The sequence below is a fragment of the Rattus norvegicus genome, chromosome 1 (genome assembly GCF_021556685.1).
Source record: "Rattus norvegicus strain SHRSP/BbbUtx chromosome 1, alternate assembly SHRSP_T2T, whole genome shotgun sequence".
NCBI classification, from domain to species: domain Eukaryota; kingdom Metazoa; phylum Chordata; class Mammalia; order Rodentia; family Muridae; genus Rattus; species Rattus norvegicus.
Window position 1 is genome coordinate 147,178,450 of NC_141534.1, and position 25,816 is coordinate 147,204,265.

General features: G+C 47.2%; 1 protein-coding gene across 1 annotated transcript in view; it reads right to left on the minus strand.

Moving 5' to 3' along the window:
* The window catches only part of Iqgap1 (IQ motif containing GTPase activating protein 1), a 90,151-nt gene that overhangs the window by 9,618 nt on the left and 54,717 nt on the right, over positions 1–25,816 (minus strand). The window contains 20 exon segments of the mRNA NM_001108489.1: positions 2,006–2,172; positions 2,768–2,980; positions 4,043–4,130; positions 4,481–4,616; positions 5,233–5,335; positions 6,405–6,537; positions 7,147–7,379; positions 8,358–8,442; positions 8,531–8,671; positions 12,300–12,524; positions 13,784–13,947; positions 14,446–14,601; positions 16,156–16,364; positions 16,721–16,790; positions 16,883–16,954; positions 17,046–17,129; positions 17,856–18,026; positions 21,889–22,031; positions 22,547–22,714; positions 22,862–22,952. Of these exon segments, the coding sequence (NP_001101959.2) occupies positions 2,006–2,172; positions 2,768–2,980; positions 4,043–4,130; positions 4,481–4,616; positions 5,233–5,335; positions 6,405–6,537; positions 7,147–7,379; positions 8,358–8,442; positions 8,531–8,671; positions 12,300–12,524; positions 13,784–13,947; positions 14,446–14,601; positions 16,156–16,364; positions 16,721–16,790; positions 16,883–16,954; positions 17,046–17,129; positions 17,856–18,026; positions 21,889–22,031; positions 22,547–22,714; positions 22,862–22,952 (2,852 nt within the window).

Here is a 25,816-nt window from a genome sequence, read left to right on the forward strand (position 1 = left end):
AACTCAAAAAATAGACAATTTTAAAAAGATGTATCCATCCTCACATATATAAAATACAAATAAAGTGTCACCACGAAACAGTGGAAAAGTCCCTGTGAATCCTCAGTCTTTGCATACACAGGCAGAAGCAAAGCACAGGGGCGATAGCGGATGGGAAGTCAAGGGAACAGACACAGAGGTGGATGGGCTATCAGGGAAATTAAAGGCGGACATGAAGGAAAGTAACCATGGGAAGAAGACAGGCGAATGCTGTCCAGGGCCCAGGCCTCCGCAGGGTGTCAGGGAAGTGGGCAGGAGTGTGAGTGGGGGCAGTCCTTAGGAAAGACAACTGAAGACTGCACATGACAGGCACTCCCAACTTCTGACCCATCCGTCTACGTCACTTCCAGAATTTACTTTCAGGAAATGCCTACACTGGCAGAGCAGCACATGTTTAAGAAGCTGGTATAGACATTTTTAGTAAGAATTTTAGATTTGTTATTTTATGTGTGTAAGTGCTCTGTCTGCATGTATGTGTGCACCAGATGCATGTGTGGTGCCTGCGCAGGCATCAGATTCCCTGGGGCTTCAGTGACAGACAGCTCTGAGCCTCCAGTGGGTGCTGAGAATTGAACCCGGGTCGTCTGGAAAAGCAGCCGGTGCTTTTAACCACGGTGCCATCTCTCCAACTTCAACCATCGGTTTTGCTTTTTAGTTTGGTTTTTAAAGATTAAGCAAACGTTCCTCAATGGGTCGCTGATTAACAGAACATCTTATCTAGCTGTCTCATGAAACAGTATTCAGCCATTCAAAGTGAAGACCTACTATATCTGTCTAGAAGACCTAAAAAAAACGTCAGCTGGGGCAAGGAGGACAGCTAGATCTTGGTTTCTAAATGAAGTCAGGGTGGCCTGGTGAAATCACCATTCTAGACCTGAGCAGAGCAAACTACAAATTAAACCTGACACATGTGTCAGAAAGCCAGAGAGCACAGAAGACAGACAGAACACTCTAAAGGGTACAGGAGTCTGCACTCGGCCTCTCCAGCAGTCCCGTCTCTCCGGGAGGACGAGCATGCTTGAGCTAGAGTGGAGGGGTGCAGCACGCTCAATTTAAACTCTGGTGACTCTGTGGAAAGGGCTCATGGGCTCTTCAACCGTTCTGAGTTTTGAAATTTCTAAGCAGAAAAGGCTGGGTGTCTGCAATTTCTTCCGTGTAAGGCTGGCGGGCTCAGGTTTGTGACCAGCCCAGGATCCTGCCCACAGGCATCAGGGAGCCTGAGGTCTATAAAATCTTTCCGAGGTTGGTCAGTTTGGAGACAGGCTTGCTACATGCTGGAACTTCAGGTGTGCACCATCATGCTCAGGGGGAGATTTGGAAGTCAAGTTAGACGTCCCCCTTCCACCATTCACTAACACCTAGACGGAACTAACACTTGAGAACAAGAGCTTAGCAATGAACATCTCCAAGCTCCTCCCATCTCCCCACGTCCTCACAACAACAAACGGAGCCAGGCATTATGCACACATCCTAAGCAAAATCAAGAAGTAATGCAGCAGGTGGGTCCTGGGTGCTGTAGTTCAGTGGCAGCCAGGTGCAGCAGTGACCAACACCTTTAATCCCAGCACCTGGGAAGCAGGGGCGGGCAGATATCTGAGTTCGAGCCCAGCCTGGACTACAGAGTGAGTTCCCAACCAATCGGGAGACAGTGAGATCCTATCTCAAAAAAGAAAAAAAGAAAGAAAAGAAAAATTCAACCTCAAGTCATCAATATGACTTAGCCAGTAAAGCACTTCCCTAGTGAGCCTGGAGACCTGAGTTCAGTTCCTGGGAGCCATGGCAGACAGAGGGAAAAACTCTTGAATTGTCCTTTGACACCCACACACACACCCTCCCTTCCCTCCCCATATTAGCAACAGGAAATTTAATAAAAATCAAAACACTTCTCTTGTCATGCTAGAAGCTGTTTCTTCTTCTCTCCACCCCGCTGGTTCCCGCCCTGGAACGACTGAAAACGAAGACTCACTTGCCCTTGCTGGCCAAGTTATCCAAGCAGGTCTTGATGTAGCTCTTGTAGTAATCCACCTGCTCTCCGTAAAAGGTGGCCTTCGAGTTCAGCGCCGAGTAGGTCTGCTGCAGCTTTACCAGCTCAGCCTTCCTCCTCTGCCTGTATCGCCGCTGATTCCGGATATCCTGAGGCACAACCAAGACAATCAGGGAAAAGATGACAGGCGGCCTGTGCCTCCTGAACCACCATGGTCCATGACCACTACAGCGCGTCTGCGCTGAGCTCAAACCTGCCAGCCGACCTTACCAGGCGGCGGCCTGCGCTCGAAACCTAAAAGAAACTCCAATCTCATCGGCCTATATCCACTAGCAACGGGGAAGCATGTGCCCTGATTTTTGTGTGCTTAGGTTTACTTGCAAAGCTGGTCTGGACACCTCATAAACACTGCCCTGAGAGGAGGTAAAAGAAAGAACCAAGTTCCTCAGTCACAGTAGAACCCTGAGCCCTGGCTTGGGGTGAGTCAAACAAATCGAGTTGATCATGCAACTACCAACTTTACATATCCCACAGCAATCATAACAAACGGTCTGGAGGATTCTTTAAGAGTGACGAGAAACTCAGACACCAGAAACTCTAGTGAATGAAGGCTGGCACCCCATTAACTTAGACCACATAAAAATATCCACCTCAGAAGTGAAGTCCTGCTGTGAGAGTCAGAGGCCGTACCTCAGCGCTCCCGAAGCATCTGTAAATAAGGCCAAGCGCCACTGCTCACTGTACCTTAGCAATGTCGTTGATGAGTTCCTGGTATCTGTTCTTTGGGTCCACCGTCCCAAGTTCCGTTAGCTTCTTTAGGCCAGTCTGGATCTTCTCTTTCTTCTCCTGGAGGCTGAGGTTGTTATCCTCCTTCATGGGCTTTGATTTTTTCATCTTGTCAGGGGTTTTGGCATCGCGGATAGCCCGTCTCTGCATGGCCCTCTGATGTTCAGCTTCCTGCAGATGGGGGGAAAATCAACACAATATGTGCTCATCAGTTCACACAGGAGCCCGAGACTTAGAGAGAGCGCATTTGCACTCGGATACAATTCTCAGACTGCTGCACACATTTCCTCCCTCTCCCGAGTGCCAGTCAGAGAACAGCACGAAGGGGAGATAGCTCATTCCATCTAGAACGCGCATCTGTGAATCCAGATGCCCAGCTTCCCTGACACTAGGTATAGTCAGGAGAGCAGATGCTGAGCTACAGAAGCCCCTGTCACTTTATTCTAAATGAGGCTCAATAGAACCACATAAATCAATGTAGAGCCGTGTCTAGTATGCCGTTGCGAGCTCCTCCCAAGAGGCCGCCTGAGCTGAGCAGGCTCTTGCTGCCCTCTGCTCCCAAGCAGCTACAAACACTGGAATAGCAACAAGCTCCCTTCCTCAGACTCAGCCATCTTTCCTAACCTCTCCCTTGCTTTTTAAAAACACAGACACACAGCTCCTCACTGTGTAGGCCCTGCTGGCCTGAAACTAGCTAGGTAGACCAGGTTGGCCTCCAACTCACAGAGATATTTGGTGGGATCAAAGGCATGCCTACCATACCCAGCAACTCCTGGCATTTTTATAATCAATACTGTGGTTAATTTCTAATGGCCCTATGATTTCAGGTAGATGTCTCATCCTTTTCCTAATTGGAATTTAAGTTTGGAACCACATCTTGCACCAAGGTACTTCATCTAATTACAACAGTAGGACACTCATTAAATTACCAGACGGACTGATTCTGCCCCAGATTAAATTCTCGTTCATCCTGTGTTCGTTCTCCCTCTCCTTCTCCCTTCCTATTCTTCTTCTGTTTGAAGGGAAAGGGGTTTCATGCCCTGAGGGCACCATCTGGATTCAGAAGTCACCAACTTCCCAGACAAATGAGCCCTAACTACTACTGTCCCGAGGAGAGACCCCTGCTCACCCTAGGGTCTAAGCCCTTCTCTGTCCCACTGACCCCATCCCATGCACTTATCACCACAGAAAAGCTTCTCCTGTGTAGGACGAGTGTGAAACCTTCAATTGTACCTGTTCATTGGTGGCTGGGGTTTCTAGGATTTCAGTCAAGGTCTCTCCTGGCTGGAACCGGATGACATCCACAATTAAACGTTTTGTACTGTAACAAGATGGGAATGTGTTTCAACATGGCGGCATGCTCCACCTCCTTGTCACCGGATCTAAGCAGCAGCTGAAGCACCCTCGCACCACAGATGCCTCTCTACAGCACCCAGTGGAGTGCTGCACAAGGAGCAGGGAACCACAGCGGAGCAGGCGCAGGGCAGAATTACCAAGGTTCTAACTGTATAATACTAGCAAAAAAAGTCCAAGTACTGTGCAGGGCAATGCGGACTGTGGTGGGCAAGAGAGGCTAGAGAGGCAAGAGAGGCAAGAGAGGGTGGGCGGACGACCCAGCGTGGCCCAGCAAACAGGGTTTCAAACCACTCCCTTCTCCCTTTCAGTACTCACTTCAGTAAGATGGTCCGCGCATCCATCTCTGCGTTCTCATCACCAGGCACGTCAAACTTGTTGGTCAGTGTGAGAGACACTTCAGTCTTAGCCAGCGCCTCCTTGCTGGGGTCATTTGAATTACCACAGCTTTCTCCTGCAGTTTCGGGAGTGTGGAAAGAATCAATGCAATAAAAAGACACTTTGGAGGGAAAATAAAACAAATAAATATGACTCAGGCCCAATATGACTCTTGCTAAACCAACACATTGAGTGTGGCAAGCACAAGAGAAGTAAAAGAAGAGACACTGAATGGTTAAGGAAAAGGGTCCATAACACTGTAACTTCATAAATGTGGGGGAAACCATTTTTCTAGGTCACAGTGATGCACACCTCTCCCTCGGGAAGCTGAGACAGGTAGATCTCTGGGAGTCTAGTCAGCCTGGTCTTCTAGTGAGTTCTAGGCCAGAAAGGACTACAAAGTGAGACACCTCCATCCAGCTCTGACCCCCATCTCAAAAAGATTTCAACAATGTAACATCCAAATTCTCTCTCAAAATAGCCTTTCCTTTATAAAACATACACATTCAAAATTATATATGCTAATGTTTGTCTTTGTATTTCAAAGTATCTTTCACTGGACTCAGCTCCTCTCAGATGGGATCTATGCTGGTTTTGTTTCCCACAATGTATCTAGAATTTGGTACAGTGCAAAATCAGAGAGACAATGACATCCTCCTCTCAGCTTTTCAGTAGCTAATTAAGGACATTACCTATAAGGGACTCAATGGTGGGCACCTCTCCAAGGTCATCCAGCAGTTCATGGATGGGGTCGTTATGCTCTGGAGCAATGGCGTCCTGATGGTCCAACAGGAGCTGCAAAGAACCAGCGATTGATCACCCTCAGCCCTCTGTCCCCACCAGCAAGGCCAAGCAGGTATCTGCCCAAAAGACACCAACCAACAAAAGTGCCACAGCCAAAGGACTAACAAGCCAACCTAGTTAACTGTGAGGGACAGAGCAGCACACTGGACGTCACAGAACCCCGCACACTATAAAACCCCAGGAGACCCTGGCCTGGTCAAAAAAGATCCAAATGTTCCCATGTGTGAAGGCACAGGATACAGACTAAAATCACTGCACCTGACAAGCACAATACAACTGAGATTTGCTCAGTGTCTCAGGGACTTGCTTTGGTGAGCTATTTTGGTTTTTTTTCCAGTGCTAGTTTTTAACCTCTGCCAACAGGCAGCATCTTCTTAGTCAGAAAAAGCACCCAGAGCCACTATGCCATCATCTTCCTGCCACTCAACAAAGTCTCATGCATGCTACTGTCCCTGGTAATGTCTTCAGAGGGGACAGGATCTGAAATTCCATCAACATTTTACATACATCATTACACTTGTAATTCTTGATCTACATGTCTCCAGAGGGAGAAGGAAACTGTGCTTGAAAACTCTACACAAACAGGAAGCTTCCAAAGGAAAAATCCACAGCCACAGAGAGGAAGAAGCTGGTGTTCTAGGTCCTGTGAGAGGAGTAAGGTGAATGGCTGATATAAGAGAGCATTTCACCAAGCCACAAAGCTCACAACGGACTTTTAGAGTCCATCACAGGTTCTGGCAGACATCAGTGTCAGTGTGGCTAATACTGAGGCTGGCAGTGGCTTAGGAGTACCTTGCAGAGCAATAGATGTCTGAGTATAAAGTAGGACTGGGCTGTAGCTCAGAGGCAGAGCACTTACTGCACATTAGGCCCTGGATCCGAGTCCCAGCAACGCCAAAGAGCAGCAGAGCAAAGGAAAAGGAAAAACCAAGGCGTTGCGGTGTGAATTAAGATCACAGCAAAGTGAAATGCCTGGCCATCCATCAGAGAGGAAGCAGGTGCCAGGGACAGTCATTAAGGGCAGAGAGATGCAACTCAGTAATTAAGGGAAAGCACTTACAGTGTGGGTGTTGATGATCTCACCAATGGAAATGTAGATAACCGGCTTGGTGAGGGTGACTAGATCGGAATACTCATCCACATTAAACTTATCCTGTAGCTCTGGGACGTCGCAAGCGGCTTGGAAAAACCGTCTGAAAGTAAACACCAGCCAGTGCCATTGGAAGGGCAGCCAAGGGAAGGGCACACAGACAAACCAGCCAGGCCAATGGGATTCTAGAAAAGTGGCCACATGCTTGCTGCTCAATTCCTGCCTGGCAACCTGGGCAGCCGGTTCTCTTGCCAGTTCTAGTCCACCCACGACAATCACTCAAGTAAAACTTAAAATGGCTCTCACACACCTGTGCGCTTTACCTCTCAGGAACTGCTCCAGGCACTGCACTCAAAAGTAAGTGGTAATTTCTAAATGTCAAAAGCACTCTGCAATTCTTCTCTTGATTAGAGTGAGCATGGCTTAATGCATAGACACTCCTTATATATTAAATACTATTGCATATGAAAATCTTTATGATGCCTGCATCCATTTCTGGAGCCCTTGAGCCTTACACACACACACACACATACACACACACTCTCTCTCTCTCTCTCTCTCTCTCTCTCTCTCTCTCTCTCTCTCTCTCTCTCACACACACACATCCTGCAACTCAGGAGCTGGAGAAGTGAGGGAAATGGTAAACCTTGCCTTTTCACTCAGATGAAAACATGCCCACGGACTCTTTGGAGTCATCCACGTTGTCCCTTACCTGAATTTCTGGTAGGACTGAGAGAGATATTCATTAATGATGCTTAGGTGAGCATTATCACCCAGAAACATCTTGTTGGAAGCCGCGTGCTGCAGCATCTTTGCAATGGAGCCCAGATTTCTACGCTGGTCTGTGGTGAGCTGGCCTCCTGCTGACAGGTCAATAATGTCGAAGGCATCAGGAGCAACGATGGCCGGGTTCATGTATCGGTAGTAAAGCAGGTTACCAATAATCTGAAATAGAAGCCTGGGCGTTAAAGACCAGACCACTGAGGACGCCATGTGGGACTTTGCTAGCAATGAAAATGAGAAAATGCAGTCCTATGAGGAAGGTCAACAAGAGACACACACCAACATGCATACATGCACATACACTTTCCTTTAAGACCTAAACCTCAAATGGATGTGTGTAGGGAGGATAAGGGGACTGAAACTGGTCCCAGAGACGAGTAGAGGAGTAGACTTAGAATATATAAGTAGCATTTAAGGTGTGTGACTCAACACGCCAGGACACCTTCTGTTCATGTTATAGCAGCAGCTCAGGCTGATGTCAAACACCTTTGTGGGTTTTGTAGGTGGGTTTTTAGGAAGCCATAGAGCACGGTGAAAGTAAGTCCTTAAGATGACCTAGTTAGCACAATGCCATCTGTCTAAACCCCACCATCCACATGCCACAGACTGCAAAGGCCACGTTCATGCCTCTGAAATGAGATTCACTCAACACACGTCTTCCACAGGAGAACGAAAGGACAATCATGGCATCTCCCCTAGAGTTCCAGAAAAAAATAAAATTAATTCACCTGGACAGAAAGTCTAGAATCGAGGCCTCACTGTAGGAAAGCACAGAACTAGGAGAGAGAAGAGAAAAGCGTTCAGATTTAAAAGGTAGTAAAAACACGAGTAGAAGGGAGTACAGCGGAGCAAGAAGAATTAGCAGAGCCTCAGCAGAGCCCTGTGCTTGCTGCTATTCACCTGGCCACCAGGAGAGGGCGCAATGCTCCAGAGAAAAGAGGACTCCGAACTTCCCACTGCCTACTAGACTTGGTACACTTGGGCCTTTAAAGATGAATAGAGACTGTCTGCTGAGGACCACTGCCTCCTAGTTATGACTGCTTTGGAGGCTCACAGTGGAGAACTCAGGCCCGTTCTGCTGGTCTGTGGTCACTGGGGGCTGACACTGAAGGGAGGAACCCGCCATTTTCCGCTTCCTACCTTCAGCAGCTCGTCCTCGGCAGCATCCGGGAACTTCTCGTGCAAAGAGTCCTTCAGCACTTTGGCAATGAAGCGCATCCCGTAACTGGGGGACAGACAAAACAGAGTAAGGTCAGGCCGCAGGGGGCACCACCAACCAGGCATTATCTGGGGTCACAACTGCTGGCACTTACGGGATTTTGTCCACAGAGCTGACGATGGCTGAAAGGAACTTGTCTGTCACAGCCCTCATGTTCCTGATGGAGTTGTCTAACCTCGTCTTCACTTCTTCATGAGACAAGGCTTGCTCAGGGGTCACATCATAAGGCAGTTTGCTGAGAAAACAGAGACGATCCCCAGCAATGTTAGACGAACCCCCGGGAATAGTTAGGGGCAGGAACTTGTCTTTTGCAAATAGACCCAGAAAGCTTAGCTAACTTAGGCTCCTCTGCACAGGCTGGTAAAGCGAGGCTAGAATCTGAGTCTGGGTTCTCAGCTGTGAGCTGGATGCCGCATGTCATGTGTCACACGCCCTGATAAGTACTTAGCCACAAACAAATGGAAGCCATCGGATCTTCTCTTGAGTCTCACAGCAGGTAATCATAAACACCCTATATGGGCTAGAGGTTAGCTCAGTGATGTAGCGCTGGCCTGGTGTACCCATGACCCCAGGTTAACCACCAGCAATGAAGAAGAACAACGCTTCTGAGCAGTAGGCTGATCTGCAGATCACAGGAGGAGCCTCTACTCAGAATGGAGAAAGGAAGGAAGGCTCCCTCACAGCCAGACCACACAGAAACGTGGACAGAGAAAACCAGCTTCACAAAGTTATCCTCTGACCTCCACATGCTCCCTTTCCCCTAACACAGACACACACAGACACACAGACACACACAGACACACAGACACACACACACAGACACACACACACGCACACACACACACATACACACAGACACACACACACGCACACACACAGACACAGACACACACACACACACACACACACACACACACACACACACACTCAGACATACAGACATACAGACACACACATTTTAAGCAGAAAGACCACCCAGGCTCACTGTAAAAATAAAGATGGACAGACAGACACAGATGGGAGATGTGGGAAAGCAGTGTTTCAGCTTGACCCAGAGACAATAAGTATGAACAACGACGAAGGGGCAACAGTGCAGACCAGGAAGACCCACAGGCACTGAAGAGACAGCACAGCCAAGGACATGGCACCTTTCCACGTCAGGGGAGACAGACAGACACAGGAGCTGAGGCACTGGGCTAGTCAAACAAGGCTGGGGGTGCAGGCCAGACGACAGACTTGTCTGTCTAGCACACACAAGCCCTGGATTAAATCCTCAACAGCACATAAATCAGACTCTACAATTCATACTTGGGAGGCGGAGGCGAAGGATCTGAGTTCAAAGTCATCTTTGATACTCAGGGTGTACTTTGGTACACAGGGTATTTAAGGCCAGACTGGAATACAGAAGGACTTGTCCAAAAGGAAAGAGAGGGAGGGACGCAGGGAGGGAGGAAGGAAGAGAGAGACAGACAGACAGACAGAGACAGACAGATTGGCATAGGAATGGCAGATGTGCTACAACATGGGCCTACATGTAACAAGAAGGAAATAAAGACAAGGAGCTGAAAGATAAAAAGAAATACAGGGAGGTTTCTGGTATTTTCAAGGTTAAAAAAGGAGCACTGATTTTCATAGATTATCCAAGTGCTCCCTAAATATAAAGTAGGTGACCTAGTAAGAGAGACAGGGAGATTTAGTATACAGAGGGGAGCAGAGGCAACCAGGGAGGCAGAGACTACAATCACAGGGCCACAAGCCAATCAGGGCCAAAGGCCACCAGAAATTGAAGAAGCCAAGGAACAGATGTTCCTTGCTGGCATCTTGATTGAGCCCCGTGATTGCTACTTCAAGGATTTTGATAAACTTCATCCGCTCCAGCTACCAGCGTGTGGCGAGTTGGGTATGGTCACCATGGTAAACTGAGATAAGCAGACAGGGGCATGACTGTCCTAGCATGCTGAATGAGATCCAGGACAGTATTTGTAATGTATGATTAAGTACTGTGTGGGGAGGCTAAGGAGAAGGGAAAAGTGGGGACCTATGATGATTATATGTCAGGTGGCTTCACATACCTCACAGGTACTGGAATTAAAAAAGCATCAGGGGGCTGGGGATTTAGCTCAGTGGTAGAGCGTTTACCTAGGAAGCGCAAGGCCCTGGGTTTGGTCCCCAGCTCCGAAAAAAAGAACCAAAAAAAAAAAAAAGCATCAGTTTCCATTTTGTGAAAATCAGGAAACACTACTTTCTTACAAACACTAACAAGAAAAAACTACTGAACTGGCTAGTAGAATTCAGATTTGTAAATGACCGATTGACTTAGTGACCTTGAGCAGTGTTCATGGGGCCGCTATCTAAGAATGGCCTGGGTGACAGGCCACACTTCCCAGACAGACAAAGGCAGTGAGCAGAGGCAGGTGGTGGAGCTGAGAGCTGAGCTGAGTGTTCAAGTCCCAGCACAGGAAAAAAAAAAAAAAACCAAAAACACAGAAAAGTTTCCACGATGCCCAGAAAAGATCAGACTCCCAGTGTTAAGACTACAGAACACTCAACTCAATGATGTGTCTTAACGCTTCAGAACACTTCGTGACTCATCTACAGTGACACATTTTTTGGTTTGGTTTGGTTTGGCTGAGAGAGGGTCTCGCTCATTCTGAATATCTGCCCCATCCTCCACAATGCTGGCTTTACACGCATGCACCACCATGTCATCGAATGGCAAGTGGTGCGAAAGCTACCCAGCACGCTTCCTGCCATCTAACCCGCCCTGGTGCACCGGAGTCCCACACATCTAGTCTCTGGGTCCTCCCCAACCTGAGTAACAGCAAGAGCAGCAGCATGGCTCTCTGAACTTTTGTTTTCCTGGCTTTACCAAATTTGATTGACTGACATGCCTTTGTTGTCTGTCTGTCTGTCTGTCTGTCTGTGGTAGATAGAGTTCACTATGGCCGACTCATCTCCCATAACTAATGTATTCCTGGTTAAGCTCTACCCAGGCACAGATCATGGTTCACCCTACCCACATCCTTTCCTCCTGATCCCAAATACACAGCCCTTCCCATCCAACTGCTCCAGTTACAGCCGGGTCTTTTCAAGTGCTAGGCCCTCTGCAGCAGGGCATTCCCCCAAAAAAGTCCCACCTCAGCGGATGGTTTCCCTAACTGCCTGTGAACATTAGCACTCTCCTGTACTCTGGTAGAATACCTTACAAAAGTTTTAAAGCCTTTCCATGGATGTAACTTTTATTTATCTGTTTGTTGTCTCTGTTCCCCAATAAGCTATGAAGGAGTAAGGCTTCAATAAATCTGCTTCAATTACTATTATAGTTATCATCATCATCATCATCGGGGGTGATGGTTCTCCTCACGTTTATGTGGACTCTGGAGATGAAATTCAGTTCTCCAGAATCACACAGGAAGAGCCTTACCTGTAGGGCTATGCTATCCATGTCTCACTCACTGTTATGTTTAATCCTACATGTATCTAACAGTGCTAGCATATAGCAGGCACTCAGTAAGTATTTGCTAAATAAGCGAATTATCAACTTAACAACTTACAGCATAGTTCTCAAAGGAAATGAGAGAGAGAGAGGGTGTGTGTGTGTGTGTGTGTGTGTGTGTGTGTGTGTGTGTGTGTGTGTGTGTGTGTGTTTTCTCTGTAGTCTATGCTGGCCCAGAACTCACTATGTAGCTAGGACTGAGCTTTCTGCCTCTAGACCCCAAGTGCTGAGTAAGACTGTGAACATGAGGCACCCACCTCATGCCTGGCAGGAAAAGTTGTTTGAAAAACCATTCCTTTGTAAATCGAAAGTAACTGCTTTTTGAAAAAGATACAGAAAACAGCAAACACACAAAATATCACCATACCTCGCTTCTCCTGTCTGAGACTCCATCTGATTAACCCAAGACTTGTAAATGTCCACGGGGTCGGTTTTGATGTTGAGAGACTTGTCATCCATAATTTCCTTCACAACAGGGGCCAAGATCTGCCGGAGGGCATTCTGGCCCCGGGCACCACGGTTGAAGCTTACAACCATCTTAATAACTGTAGGGTTTCCTGTCACGATTTCTTGAATCTGATCCACCTTTGACCTGTGAGATGCCAAACACAAATTAAAGTTAAACTGATCTCAGAATCTACCGACCTATAGATGTCCCTCTGGAAGCACTTCCTGGCACTCACAGAACCTGCTCACTCAGGTGTAAGGGTCATGGTTGGACCAGGACCATCACATCATTTTCCCCTGAGGTAAAGCCTCTCTGTGTAGCTGAAGCTAACCTAACTCCTAATCCTCCTGCCTCTGTCACTGCCTCCTGACAATACTTTCTGTTTCGTTTGAGACAGTATAATTTTCTCGCCTCAGCCTCCTGGATACTGGGATTACAGCCACCATACTGGTCCACTCTTTAATATGTACAGTTCTTTACCTAGAATATATGTGAGGGTCAGAGAATGAGTCAGTTCTTTCTACCACGTGGTCCGTCTGAGGATGAAACTCAGGTTATCAGGCTTGGTAGCTGGCACTTTTTACCCACTGAGCCATCCTACCAGTCCCTCCTGGCTCTCTCTCGAGTCACTTCTGACTGTAATAACTGCTACAGTAATAAGTGGTGAGGCTCAGCTTCTGCCTAGTTTGGTTCTGTTGCCTCTTGATGAGTGGAGACCTAGACAGGGACAGACGGGTGACCACACTGGACACAGTAATGCTTTGTGTGGTGGCTTGCATATGCTTGGCCTAGGGAGTGGCATATTAGGAGGTGTGGCCTTGGAGGAGGAGGTGTGTCACTGTGGGGATGGGCTGTGAGACCCTCCTCCTAGCTGCCTACAAGCTGGTCTTCTGTTTGCCTGCAGAACAAGATGTAGAACTCTCAATTCCTCCAGCACCACACCTGCCTGGATGCTGCCATGCTTCCTGCCATGAGGATAATGGATGAAACCTCAGAACCAGTAAGCCAGCCCCAATTAAATGTTATTCTTTATGCGTTGTCTAGGTCATGGTGTCTCTTCACAGCAATGGAAACCCTAACTAAGACACTTTGGAAGGCCTTAGGTGTGACGACCTGGTCTGGGCGTTAATCCTGTTAACTATCACCCTCCTGTCCAACCTCTGGAATGCTGGGATTTCAGGAATGTGCAGCTATGCTGGACAGTTAACAACACTTTATACTTGCTATAGAGAAACTTCTAGATAACATAAAGGCTGGTTTCTCTTTCCACTCATGCTTTTTTTTTTTAAAGTACATACTTTTAAAAACAGTATTTCTCACAAGTTGAGACCAAGGAAAGGCTAAGGCTGGTCTGGGTCCGCCCCATCTCTGGTGACTGGCCCGCCTGCCCACCACGTCCATACTTGATCTCCTCCTGCAGTGCCGTCTGGAAGAGTCGGAGCAGCAGGTACTCCTCCCGCTGGTTGGATGCATAGTTGTAGAGCGTGAAGATCACAGAGTCCATGAACTTGGTGGACTTGTTCTGTGGCATCTGAAAAATCAGCTTGGCCAGATAGGTAGGGTTGGTCTGAAATAAAACAACACATCAGAAACTTCTAGGTAATATAAAGGCCAATTTGTCTTTTCATTCATGCTTTTTTTAATATTAATTTTGGAAATATAATTTTATTATTTTTCCCTTCCGTTTCCTCCCACAATGCCTCTTATATACCCCACTCTTGCTCTCTGGCTCATGGCCTCTTTTTCTTTAATTGTTGATATATAAATATATAATGATAACCTGGTCAGTCTGAATAATGTTACTTGTGTGCATATTTTCAGGCCGACCATTTGGTACTGGATAGCCAGTGGGTGTGCTCTTCCCCGGGGAAGGCTATTTCTCCTGCTCCCAGCATGCCTCAGTTGTCTGTAGCTCTTTGCCTAGAGCCGAGGCTTCCTGAACTTATCCCTCCCAAGTTCACGCTTTGTAGAACTCCAAGGATTGTAACATACGGAAGGAAAACAAGACAGCCCCTCACATAACCCTCAGTGGAGACAAGGTGAGACTCCGGGGGGCGCCACTCGCCTGTAGCAGATAGAAGAGATGCTGATAGGCTTCCAGCTTCTCCCTCTTCTCCTTGCTCAGGGCCTTGAGCCCGCCCTTCTGCTTGTTTATCATCATCATGTCAGACAACTGCTCCTTATTCTTTTTGGTAAGTTTTTTACTATGGGAAACCACATCCTAGAAACAGAAACCCACACTGATCAAAAGCTGGCGGAGCAGAGACCGTGGGCATTGTGAAGAAGCACCGCTGGCCAATCCCACCACACAGCTGATGTCATCCCATTTCCCGTAACTCCATCTCCTACAGCTGCCTCACTGTGAAGAGCTCAAGCCATGGATTTCCCGTGGGATCAGAGGGGAAATGTCCATGTAACGATTTCTAGGAGTTGATTTTAAAATCATGAATCTTAAAAACAAAAGGGATCTCATGTACCCTATGCTGGCCTTCAACTTGCTCTGTGGCTAAGGGTGACCTTCAACTTCTGCTCTTCCTGCTTCCATTTCCCAAGTGCAGGGGTGAAGGCGTGTACCACCATGCCTAGTTTATGCAATCTGTGAGGTGAAACCCACGGCTTCAAGGATGCTACCAACTGAGGGTGTACATATCTTAAGGGACAGACATACAGCTCAGGGGCAGAGTACCCAACCAGCATGCCTAACACCTGGGGTTCTATCTAGCATTACAATAAACAGACACATAAACATATTCTTTAGCTGTGCATGATGGCACTTGTCTGTAATCCTAGTCACTCAAGGTCAAGAAAAACAAGTACAAGACTGTCTAACATGGACAACATATCAAGATCCTGTCACTGAATAAAATTTACACAAAGCTAGGTGGAAGGCAACTGGAGTGCGGTTGGGTATGTAGCTCAGCCTAGTATGTGCAAAACCTTGGGTCAATTTCCCATGCTGCCCGAAATGAATAAACAAATAAACAACCAGAAGGTTTAAAAAAAAAAAGGCTGGTTACAACTAGAGAGATGGCTCAGCAGTTAAGATGCCGTCTGTCCTTCCAGAGGACCTGAGTTCAACTCCGAGCAACCACATGGTGGCCCACAATTAGCTGTGATTCCAGTTCCAGGAGATCTGACATGCTCTTCAGACCTTCTTAGGCACTTGGCATCCATGTGGTGCATAGGTGTATCAGCATGTGAACATATACACATAAAATAATAAACAAATGGGGGTGCTGATGAGGAAGCTAATGGTAGGTAATGGCGCCTGCAGCCACGCCTGGCAACCTGCGACTGACCTCTGGGGCGTGTCATATGTTAGAAGAAACAGGCTGCAATTCAGCCTGTGACCTCTACGTGTGTCCCAAATAAATTAAACAATAAATAAATAAATAGCCTAAACTCCAAAATATCTAAAGTTTAAAATCCTAAAGGAAAAAAATCACCCAAAACGTAATTCTGGGAACAAAGTCAGCTGGGCACAATGGTGAGTCTGCACTCCTCGCCATGGGGATGGGACAGAAACGGAGCTTAGCAGTTAGAGACCTTGTCCTAAGCAAACTAGTCCTCAGGATAGTGGACACGGACTGGGGTGTTATTTATAATAAAAGTGAAGATAATAGACGGATAAATGAGGGGATTCATTGAACCAGAATATCTAGAAATGGAGTCTTAGTCTCTAAGGAAGCAAAAATGAAGAAGAGAAAATGAGAGTTGGTGGAATTAGAAAAGGGTTCTCTCAAAACCGTGTCAGTCTCCACATCCCTGTCCATACCTGCAGGGTGATCTTGTTCTTTACCAGCAGGCCGATTTTGATATCCATGAGATTGAGGTCATTCTCCAGCTGCTGGTTGGAACGGATGAGGGTGATGACCTCCTCCCGCATCTTCATAAGATCAAGCTCTTCCTGAAAGTCCTGATCACTTTGGTCCAGGAGGTGGACAAACTTTCGGACCACAATCATAGGCGGATCCTCAGCATTGACTGACAGAGAAATTATGGATCAGACAAAGACCCCGACTTACCAGAAAACAGTCTGAGTTATGGTCAGTACTGTCTTGAAGCTCTAGTGACACATGAGATATTAATTCTTAGGTTTGAATGTGCTCAGACAACCACCAAGTACAGCTCCTCAGTCCTGTTACTGTGTTACCACAGGGGCTACATCGGCAAGCAGCAAGACACCCAGCCATATGTTAGCAACGGGGCTTAATCACAAGTGGCACCCTTCCCCCATGCCTTGCCTTCAGGACAACCAAAGAGATCCGGGGAGAGTACTCAGGACCTGAGGGCTCCCAAGCACGGCCTCAACTCTTCACCGCTGAGCCATGGTTACTCACTGAGAGTCTTGTAGTCATCGCGAGCTTTGTTTGCCCGAATGAAAGCCTGGATTTTGATAATGTCATTTATCTACGGGAGAAAGAAGACATTCCTTTACTCTTCTGTCCACTGCATACACAGAAGCAGTCACCTGAGCAGTCTGCTGGGCCAAGGCTACTTACGTGGTCTCGGAAATACTGTAGGCGATCTCTATAGCGCTTTCTGGCTTGATGCATCCTGGCAAGGGACTGAATCTGTGGAAGAGGGATCCTGGAACTTAGAGGAGACCTTTCCAACACAACACGCTTGCACCCCACATGGGCAAACCCTGCGGAGCTACCATACCTTCACAACTTCGTCTTTATGGGAGTGCAGGTAAGCCAGCCGATCTTGATATGCCTTCTTCTGTTTGTATCCTCTCCACTGTGACTAAAGGTACCACACGGTATACATGGCATTATTGTCAAAGAACCAGTGAAAGTTAAAACAGACAAAGCCCTCAGCTTGCTGTTCCCCAAGTACAATTTTCTGACGACGCTGTAGGAAGAAGGCCCTCTACCAGGCTCAGACCATGCCTCCCTGGAATCACACAGCCACGTTCTACTTCCCTGACATCGATACAACAGTACACACAGTCTTGTTTGGGGGCTCTGGGGCTGGGGACCTAATGTCTGGCCTTGTGTACACTCTGCATGTGCTCTGCCCTGAGTTGTATCCCTAGCCCACACTTGTCACATCTTAAAGTGAGTCAATTGATTCACTTGTTTGTCATCGTCACTCTTACCAGGTGAGGGAGATACACAGTAGTGTACCCATTCCACAGAGAAGGGAACTTAAGAGACCCATGGTGTCTAGCAGCAATGGAGCCAAAATCCCTAATCCCATTTTTCTGTTACTATTACTGAAGCACTATTGTTTTATTTACTGTGACTAGAATATATCACTATCATATACACCACAGCAGTTCAAGTATTCTCCACAGACAGGGTGCTCACTAATGCCTCTTGCTACCAAAGCACAACCATCTAATGTCACAAACAGGAAGTGACTGTCCAAAGATGAGAAAAGAGGCCACAAGAAACACACTCACACATTCAGTTTTATAGTGACAGTTTATTCCTCCTGCTCTAGAGGCCTGCTCACTGTGTGAAGTACCTGAATGCAGGTGATGGCGGGGATCTGTTTCTTCAGAAAGTTCATCCGGGATCGGAATTCCTGTCGAACAAGGTACCCACGGCAGCAGGCTTGCAGCTTGGTAATCAAGCCTTCGTTGGCCAGCCAAAGCTGCTCTCGGTTATACGCAGCGGTCACTCCAGAGATGGAGCTCTGAAAAGCATTTGGTCACATTTAGGGACAAGAGAATGGACATAAAGCATCACCAGAGCACACAGCTGACTTCACTCTCCGTCCATCTATGGCCGATCTTCAGTTGAGTATTGGGCATGAAGACCTCAGGTATGGTTCCCAGGGCCAGGCTGATTTGTTCATTAATAATGAAGTAATTAAAAGTCAGGCCTTTAACTCATTCCTGTATTCATGACCCCATCCATCAGCACTGGCACATGGTGCTAGTGAAAACCCAGAAGTATGCAGGACACCCCAACGCACACTGCTCGCCAGGCCAGAGGGCATCGATTGCTAGTTACTACAGGTGGACAATAGGAACACTTTTGAATAGAGGAATAAAATAATCAAATTTATTTAAAACAAACAAACAAACAAACAAACAAACAAACAGCACCAGACTGGAGAGATGGCTCAGTGGATAAAAGCACTCACTATCTGCTCTTCCAGAGGTCTTGAGTTCAATCCCAGCAACCACAAGGTGGTTTACAACCATCTATCATGGGATCTGACGCCCTCTTCTGGCATGCAGGTATACATATAGATAAAGAACTCACATACATACATAAATAAATCTTACAAAACAAAACAGCACTGTTGGCAGAAGAGCTAATGAACTAGAGAAAGAGTTGTGTTCATGTGTGCCATCCCCCGACACACAAGCACATCTCTCTCCCCCGCATGCATGCACACACGCATACATACATGTGCGCACACACACACACAGTTATTTTATTTTGTTTTTGAGACAGGATCTTGGTATGTAGTCTGAGCTAGCTTTTAACTCTTACCGTTCTGCTTCAAACTCCCAAGCACTGCAATTAGAGGTAATATATGTTTTATGTGTATGTTATATGTATAGATTATAGGATTATATATGCATATGTGGACATGCGCGCACACAAGCATGCTGGGAAAGAATTCTGAGGCAAATATGAATGAGGTGAATTAGAGTGCTACTACTATGATCCCAGTAAAAGGGTCTGGGCTTGAATGAGGCAGCAGCTGGGAGGATGTTTATGAATGTTTATTTATCTGATTACCTACCAATATGCCCGTTCTTTCTTTCCTTAGTGTTAGAGATTTGGAGGATGGGGTGGGGCCCTAGCATGCACATCAAAATCTGAGTGTGCTAAGTGCTCTGGGAAAGCTCCTAAGGGAGAGCGGAGAGCACACCCTGATGCTCCTCCTTCTCTCTGCTTCCTGCCTGGCAGCTACTCTGGTGGCTAGCATTCTGCGCTGTCCTTGAGAATGTTCTAAGAATGAGGGACATCAAGCCTGAAGGCTCCTGGAGCTCTGACGTGTGAGGCCACACCTCCCTGAGTCCATGATTACCTTCTGTAAAAGAGACAAACCAAAATGTGACAAGCCCCCTAACCCCTTATTTCAGTTTCTATTGTTCTGCCCTGCTGTGTCTGAGGTATCTGGGCATCTAGATGGAATGTGGAAAGCGCTAGACTTAGAGGTATGGATCTCAGGTCACAGCACAGCATACAGATTCCATAGGCTTGAACGAAGTCATGGTGGTGTTGGACTTGGTGCCTGACAGTATCCTCTCTAATGGTTTAGGAGCCCCATAGGGTGAGGGAGTGATAGAGGGCCAATGTCCAAGGCAGGCAGGAGCAGAGACAAGGTAGCAGGCAGGAGGTCTGGAGAGATCTGCATGGAGAATGTTTTGCAGAGAAATCCAATGGGCATCTGACAATTCAAAGACTGTTGCCAGATACTAAGGAAGGCATTTTCACTAAAGATAGCAGGTTTTCTGTTGGGAGCTAACAAATAGACGGCAACAGAGAGAGAACTGGGGGCAGACTAGCTCTCAAGGCACTTACAACAGGATGTGAATGCAGGTTAGGTTAAACCAGAGAAACCCTATGGCCTTTGCTTTCTCTTATCTCTTTTAGAAGACGGTCTCTCTGTCTTCCTGGATGTTCTAGAATTTACTACATAGACCAGGCTGGCCTTGAATGCACAGAGTTCCACCTGTTTCTGCCTCCAGACAGCTGAGACTAAAGATGTGCAGCATCATGGTCGGCTTTGTGTCTGGGTAAGGAAGACGTGATCTGTACGTGGACCAATACTTACAAGCAGTCCTTAGAGTAGCCGCAGCAACACTGCCTGGGAACTGGTTAAAAATGTGGCCTCCCAAGCTCTGCCTTAGACCCACGGGATCAATCTCCACCCAGAGCATTAAATTCAGACAAGAATAATAACAGAACTATGAGAAGTCAAGTCTTGCAGGAACCAGAGGGGAAGGTAGCAGACATTAGGCAATAACTGACAGTGAGAGACTTCCTCCTGAGGTCGCACAGGAAGGGTCAGGTGGGTGTCCATGAGATGACAGGTGCAAGTGGAGTCGGGCTCAGGGGTGCCGTACCTGCCAGCCACTGCCTTCGGAGGAGTAAGCGATCGGGCTGTGTACTAAGTCAGGGAGGAGCATCACTCCAGTCCCGGGTGCCAGTTCTTGGACCCACATGCAAAGCGCTGTCTAGGCCTGGCTGGCCTAAGGAGGTTAGGGAGACTCTCCAGTCCTCGGCCCAGCACTGGTCCCTTCCTCACTGCAGTCTCCTCGGCTGCGGCAGTCAGCAGCACGTGCATCTTTCCTCACAAGGTCCTGGTTTCCCACCCTCGGTGACTTTCCCCTTTCCATCCTGAACATTCTTTCCTCTTTCCTCACCTGTTAAAAATGTCACTCAGTCTGCCTTCCTCCAGGACAGAATGAAATGTCCCCTAACTCCATGACAGTACTGTGCTAGAGCCCCCGTCTCTGTCTGCACTCACCATCTCTGTTCCGGGCCTGATGTTTCCCTGACACCGAAAGGCCAGGAGGCAGAGCAATGGGTCACCCAAGTTTTCTTTAAAAACCACACGGTGAAACTCACTGAATTGTACAATTGACGTTTTCAATTTCAGACTTTACCACCTCCCAAACCACTAGAACATCATTATTCCAAAATAACTCATTGCACAGTCTACATTTGCGTCCAGGACTGCCGGCCACAAGTATTTCTCCTCTGAACCAGTACTAACCCTGAAGCACTTTCTCTCACACAAGCATCTTTCTTGTGTGAAGAAAGGTGGCCTATGAAGATTGTTACCATTATGCAGGGGAAGGCAGGCAAGATAAAACAAGGCCTGTCATTGGACGAGAAGGAAGGGAAGCGGGACCAGAGGTTTTAGAAGGAGAGGGAAAAGCAGGAGAGAAGGAGCTGGGAGAACATGGCAGCAGATGTTAAGATTCTTTCCTGAGCATAGATACAGGTTATTATGAATATTTTTATAAGATTTATTTATTTTATGTATATGAGTACACTGTAGCTGTCTTCAGACACACCAGAGGAAGGCATCGGATCCCATTATAGATGGTTGTGAGTCACCATGTGTTTGCTGGGAATTGAACTCAGGACCTCTGGAAGAGCAGTCAGGGCTCTTAACCGGTGAGCCATCTCTCCAGCCCTATTATGAATATTTTAAAGGGATGGGTGTGTACAAGATTTTGTGCTATCTAGATGGGCAAATTATATCTTATTAATTGGATCAGAGGTTATTGTGTGGTGTGTTCTTTCAAGAGAGCCCACCACAGAATTGGGATGTGTATGCCTGGCATGGTAACAACCCAAGGGAACCATGAGTGAGAGCAAAGCAACGTGGCAAGGTGGCACACTGGAATGGCCCGTGGACTGCCTGGGTCAGAGATGCACCATGGGGGCATCGTGGAGCCACTGAGATAAATTAGCACTAGTCCCAGTGGCCCGCCAGAGGCAGAACTAGCGAGAGTGACCACCTGGATACGCACGGGAACTGGTCGTTCCGCCTTTTTATTTTTTACCTGCAACAGGCCTACCTGGATTTCCTCTCGAGAAAGCTGCACAGAATTCTGCACGAAGTCTGGGGGTTCAGCCCATCCTCCTGCTTGCGTCTCCAGATTGTGGTAGTAATGGTACCCGCCTTTCACCCAGTGCTTCACCCACTTGCTGTTATTGTCTCCTGTCAGAAAAGAGAAGGGCAAAGACAGTGACCCAGAGTCCCACTCCAACACTGATATAGCCAACACCAGAGGATTACTCTAGTCAGCTTTGAGAAACTAAACATTTCCCAAAACCTGTTCCTTGGATGCAACAGTAAGGGGGCATGGCATTCGTCCACTGAGCCTTGGCTAAGTAATGTCTGTTATGTCATGCATGTCATATTATAAAAAGGGATCACATAGGAGGTCTCATCACAAAACCAACCACACTCTTCTTTCAATTCCTCTGTCTAAATCCTGAAGTCAGAAAACTATTCAGAAAAGGCAGGGCATCCTAGGAAGGGCAAACAGCCAAGTATCTCGGATCCTCCCCACACTCTCATAGGATTGGTCTACAAGCATTCACAGTTTAGGACTATTTCTTGCAAAGTGAGCCTAAATACTGTTTACCCACACTAAAGTATCTTGGCTTACATCTGTCTCCTCGTTTGCTCAGTGCTTAGCTCATGGACAAATGTACCTCCCCATGACCCACCTGCTGCTAGTCTTTTCTTCTTGGCTTCAGCAAGGTCACTCTGGTATGTTTCCCCACACTCAGGGATCACTCCATATAAGCCAACGTCCGGAGAACGAAGGGCACTCAGGGTTCTGCCAACATCACCACTCTCTACTGCTTCGTTGATGGCAAAGATTCCTAGGGCAACTGTCTTGGAAGACAATTGTTAGTGTAGCAGTTTAGGACATGTCTACATCCACATATGACCTCACCCAGCATACCTACCAGCCACCTCCCCTGCACAGCAGACCTAAGGCGCCCTGTCGCTTTCCCCTCCACCACACGGACACTTACACCTCTGTGCTTCCTGGGTGTCTTTGTTGGACTGCCAGATTCCACCTTGAATTTCATCCAACCATAACACAGCTGACTCATCCTGGGTTTCCTACATATGATTGAAAGCAAACAATAATAAAGTCATAGTGAATGTCAGGGTATGTGTGATGAGGGCCTTCTGGAACTCAGCTACAGAAGGAAAAGCTCCACAGACGAGCCTTGGATTAGGTGAATGAAAAGAACCAGGCATCAAAAACCCTGCCCTAGGTTAAACAGGAAATGGCTCCAATGCAAGCAAAGGGTGCATGAGGGCGAACCAAACTGCTCAGGAAGCCCGCAGCAGGGGAGGGAGCAGGAGCAGGCACACTGGGAAGGGATCAAGGGCCTGTACAGTGGACAAAGACCAGAGAGTGTGTATTAATACACTCAGTCCAGAAAGCCTCCTTGGCCCTACACACAGGGGAAGCTCAAATTCCCCACTATAACTAAGGCTGTCGAGGCTGTCACGTCTTATTTAACTAGGTCCTTTTCATTCTCCTGTTTAAAGCCTGAGGTTACTTTCACAGCAGGTGTCATCAGATCACAGTCTAAACCTTTCTTTTTGTTTTTCCTTTTTTAAAAAATTGTTATTGTGTTTGTTTTGTTGTTGTTCTTTTTGTTTTGTTTTTGAGACAGGGCCTTCGATCATAGCCCAAGCTGTCCTGGAACTCACTTTGTCCACCAGGCTGTCCTCAAACTCAGAGATCCACCTGCCTCTGCCTCCCAAATGTTAGGATTAAACTTGTATGCCACCACGCCCTGCTCAAGTCTTTCTTTCATTGTGAATCACTTGCTGTAAACTAAAACCATATACAAGGTTCTTTTTTTTTTTTTTTAAGATTTATTTATGTATGAGTACACCGAGACTAGCTGTTTCAGACACACCAGAAGAGGGCATCAGATCCCATAACAGATGGTTGTGAGTCACCATGTGGTTGCTGGGATTTGAACTCAGGTCCTCTGGAAGAGCAGCCGGTGCGCTTAACCGCTGAGCCACCCCTCCAGCCTTCATACAAGGATTCTAATAAATAGTGACAAGGTAGCCAAGAAAAGCTGTGGAGTTCAAGCGGACCCCTGGTGACAGAGGTCACGGAGCAGAACTGGCTGGTTTCATTCTGGCCGTGGTTTATTTTCCCTTAAGCTAACATAGAAGGGCTTCAATATGGGGTTTTGATGCATGTACCATTTTATTACTCACCCCCATCCTCCCTGTCCCCCCTTTGCTGGTCTTTTGTCTCCCCTCGAGTATTTTTCCCTTATGTGTTCATGTTACATACACTAAAGATGGGGAGTGGCCGCACACAGTCCTGAGCCTTCACAGTATTGTAAACACTAACCAAGAGCATCTGCAGGGTGAAGAAACACGAGCCAGCCACAGGCTGAGCTGAGAAGTCAGAGGTGACAGGGCAGATGGTCTTAGACTGCAAGAGAAGCCACCCACAAACCCTACCAACCGACCAAAGCAGGGGCACTTCATGGGCTGGAATCCAGCCATTGCTGGTTCTCACATGGATACCAAGTAGAATCAGCTATCAGCAGAGCTGGGAGGCTGAACACAGCCTTTCCCTGCAGGGAGAGAGAGCTCTGCAAGAGCTCTGACTGTTCACAGTCCCGTCCCCCATTGCCCCATGCAGGCCAAAACAAAGAACTATGGTTAACCTTTCTTTCACACATAATCCTCACTCGTAAGAACCAAACAATGGAGCTAAGGTATGAAAGGCAAGAGAATGAATAGAAGTTGGTTTGGGATATGCTAGCCCTGGTTTCTGGCGGCTTACACGCAAGCATGTGTGTGTCGATGGGAAGAGAGTTTTAAAAGAAAGTCACGTACGTAATATTAAAATGATTCTCATCTTGGGCATTCAGATTCTACTACCCAGGGACTGGCAATTCATTCTCAGAAAGTGCTCCAAAGGTACCCACTTCAAGGAAGGAAAGAAATGGCACCAAAGAAATGGCAGACTAAGGACCTCTAAGAAACCTCTCACTATAAATGCAACAAAACGCTGGCTAAAAATGGCAAGAGTTGGCTTTTCTAAGCTGATGGGCTGAAGGAAGGCTTGCAAGAGTTAGGACTGGCACAAAGGCATTTCCCACTGAGTGAGAGCGGGAGCTCTGTGCTGCTGCACCTCCACACAGCCCGTTTGGTGTTCCCTGGGAGTTTACTAGTGCTTGCCCTCGTCCCAGGGCCTTCCCCAGCTGTTTAGCATCACTGATGCTTGGGTGTTAAATAAAAGTCTCAACAACAGCAACAACAGCAGCAACAACAACAGCAGCAACAACAACAGCAGCAACCTCCACCACCACCACCAAGAGTACCAACAAAAAACTTAGAAGGAAAATCTGGAGAAGAGGTATTTAGAGAAAGCTGGGAAAACGTGACCTATTTCTGGATGGGAATCGAGAAGGCCACGGCTGGTACAGGTGGGGACACAAAGACTCTTCTGGAAGTGATTGTGAATACAGTGGAGCCGATGACACATAGTTTATAATGATGAATTATATGGCCTGCAAATTATATCCAATAGAATCGAAAGCTCTAAGCTCTAGCAAGGGTCTGACCAAGTTTGGAGAAAAAGCTATACATCAGTAAACCGCCTACTGAGCTGTAAGCACAAAGGGCCCTCAGCAGGGCACAGAGGCTTTACAGGGTCCTAGGGATTCAAGGACACCTGTCCAATTGTTAGCAAATCACGAGCTGATTAGGGAGATTTTCGTGCAGGTGCATAACAAAGACAGTTCACAGAGTTCAGAAAGGTCACTGGACAGCTTCCGAGCACCTGCAATCTCAGGAAAGTAAAGCAAGCCCCCATCTCAACGAATACTGCAAACACTAAACAAGTGACTTATGAGAGCAGAGATCTCATCTCTGGAGTTAGCATATTATCAGTAGAATGTTTGGTTGCCAAATAAAACACAACAGCAAAAATAAGG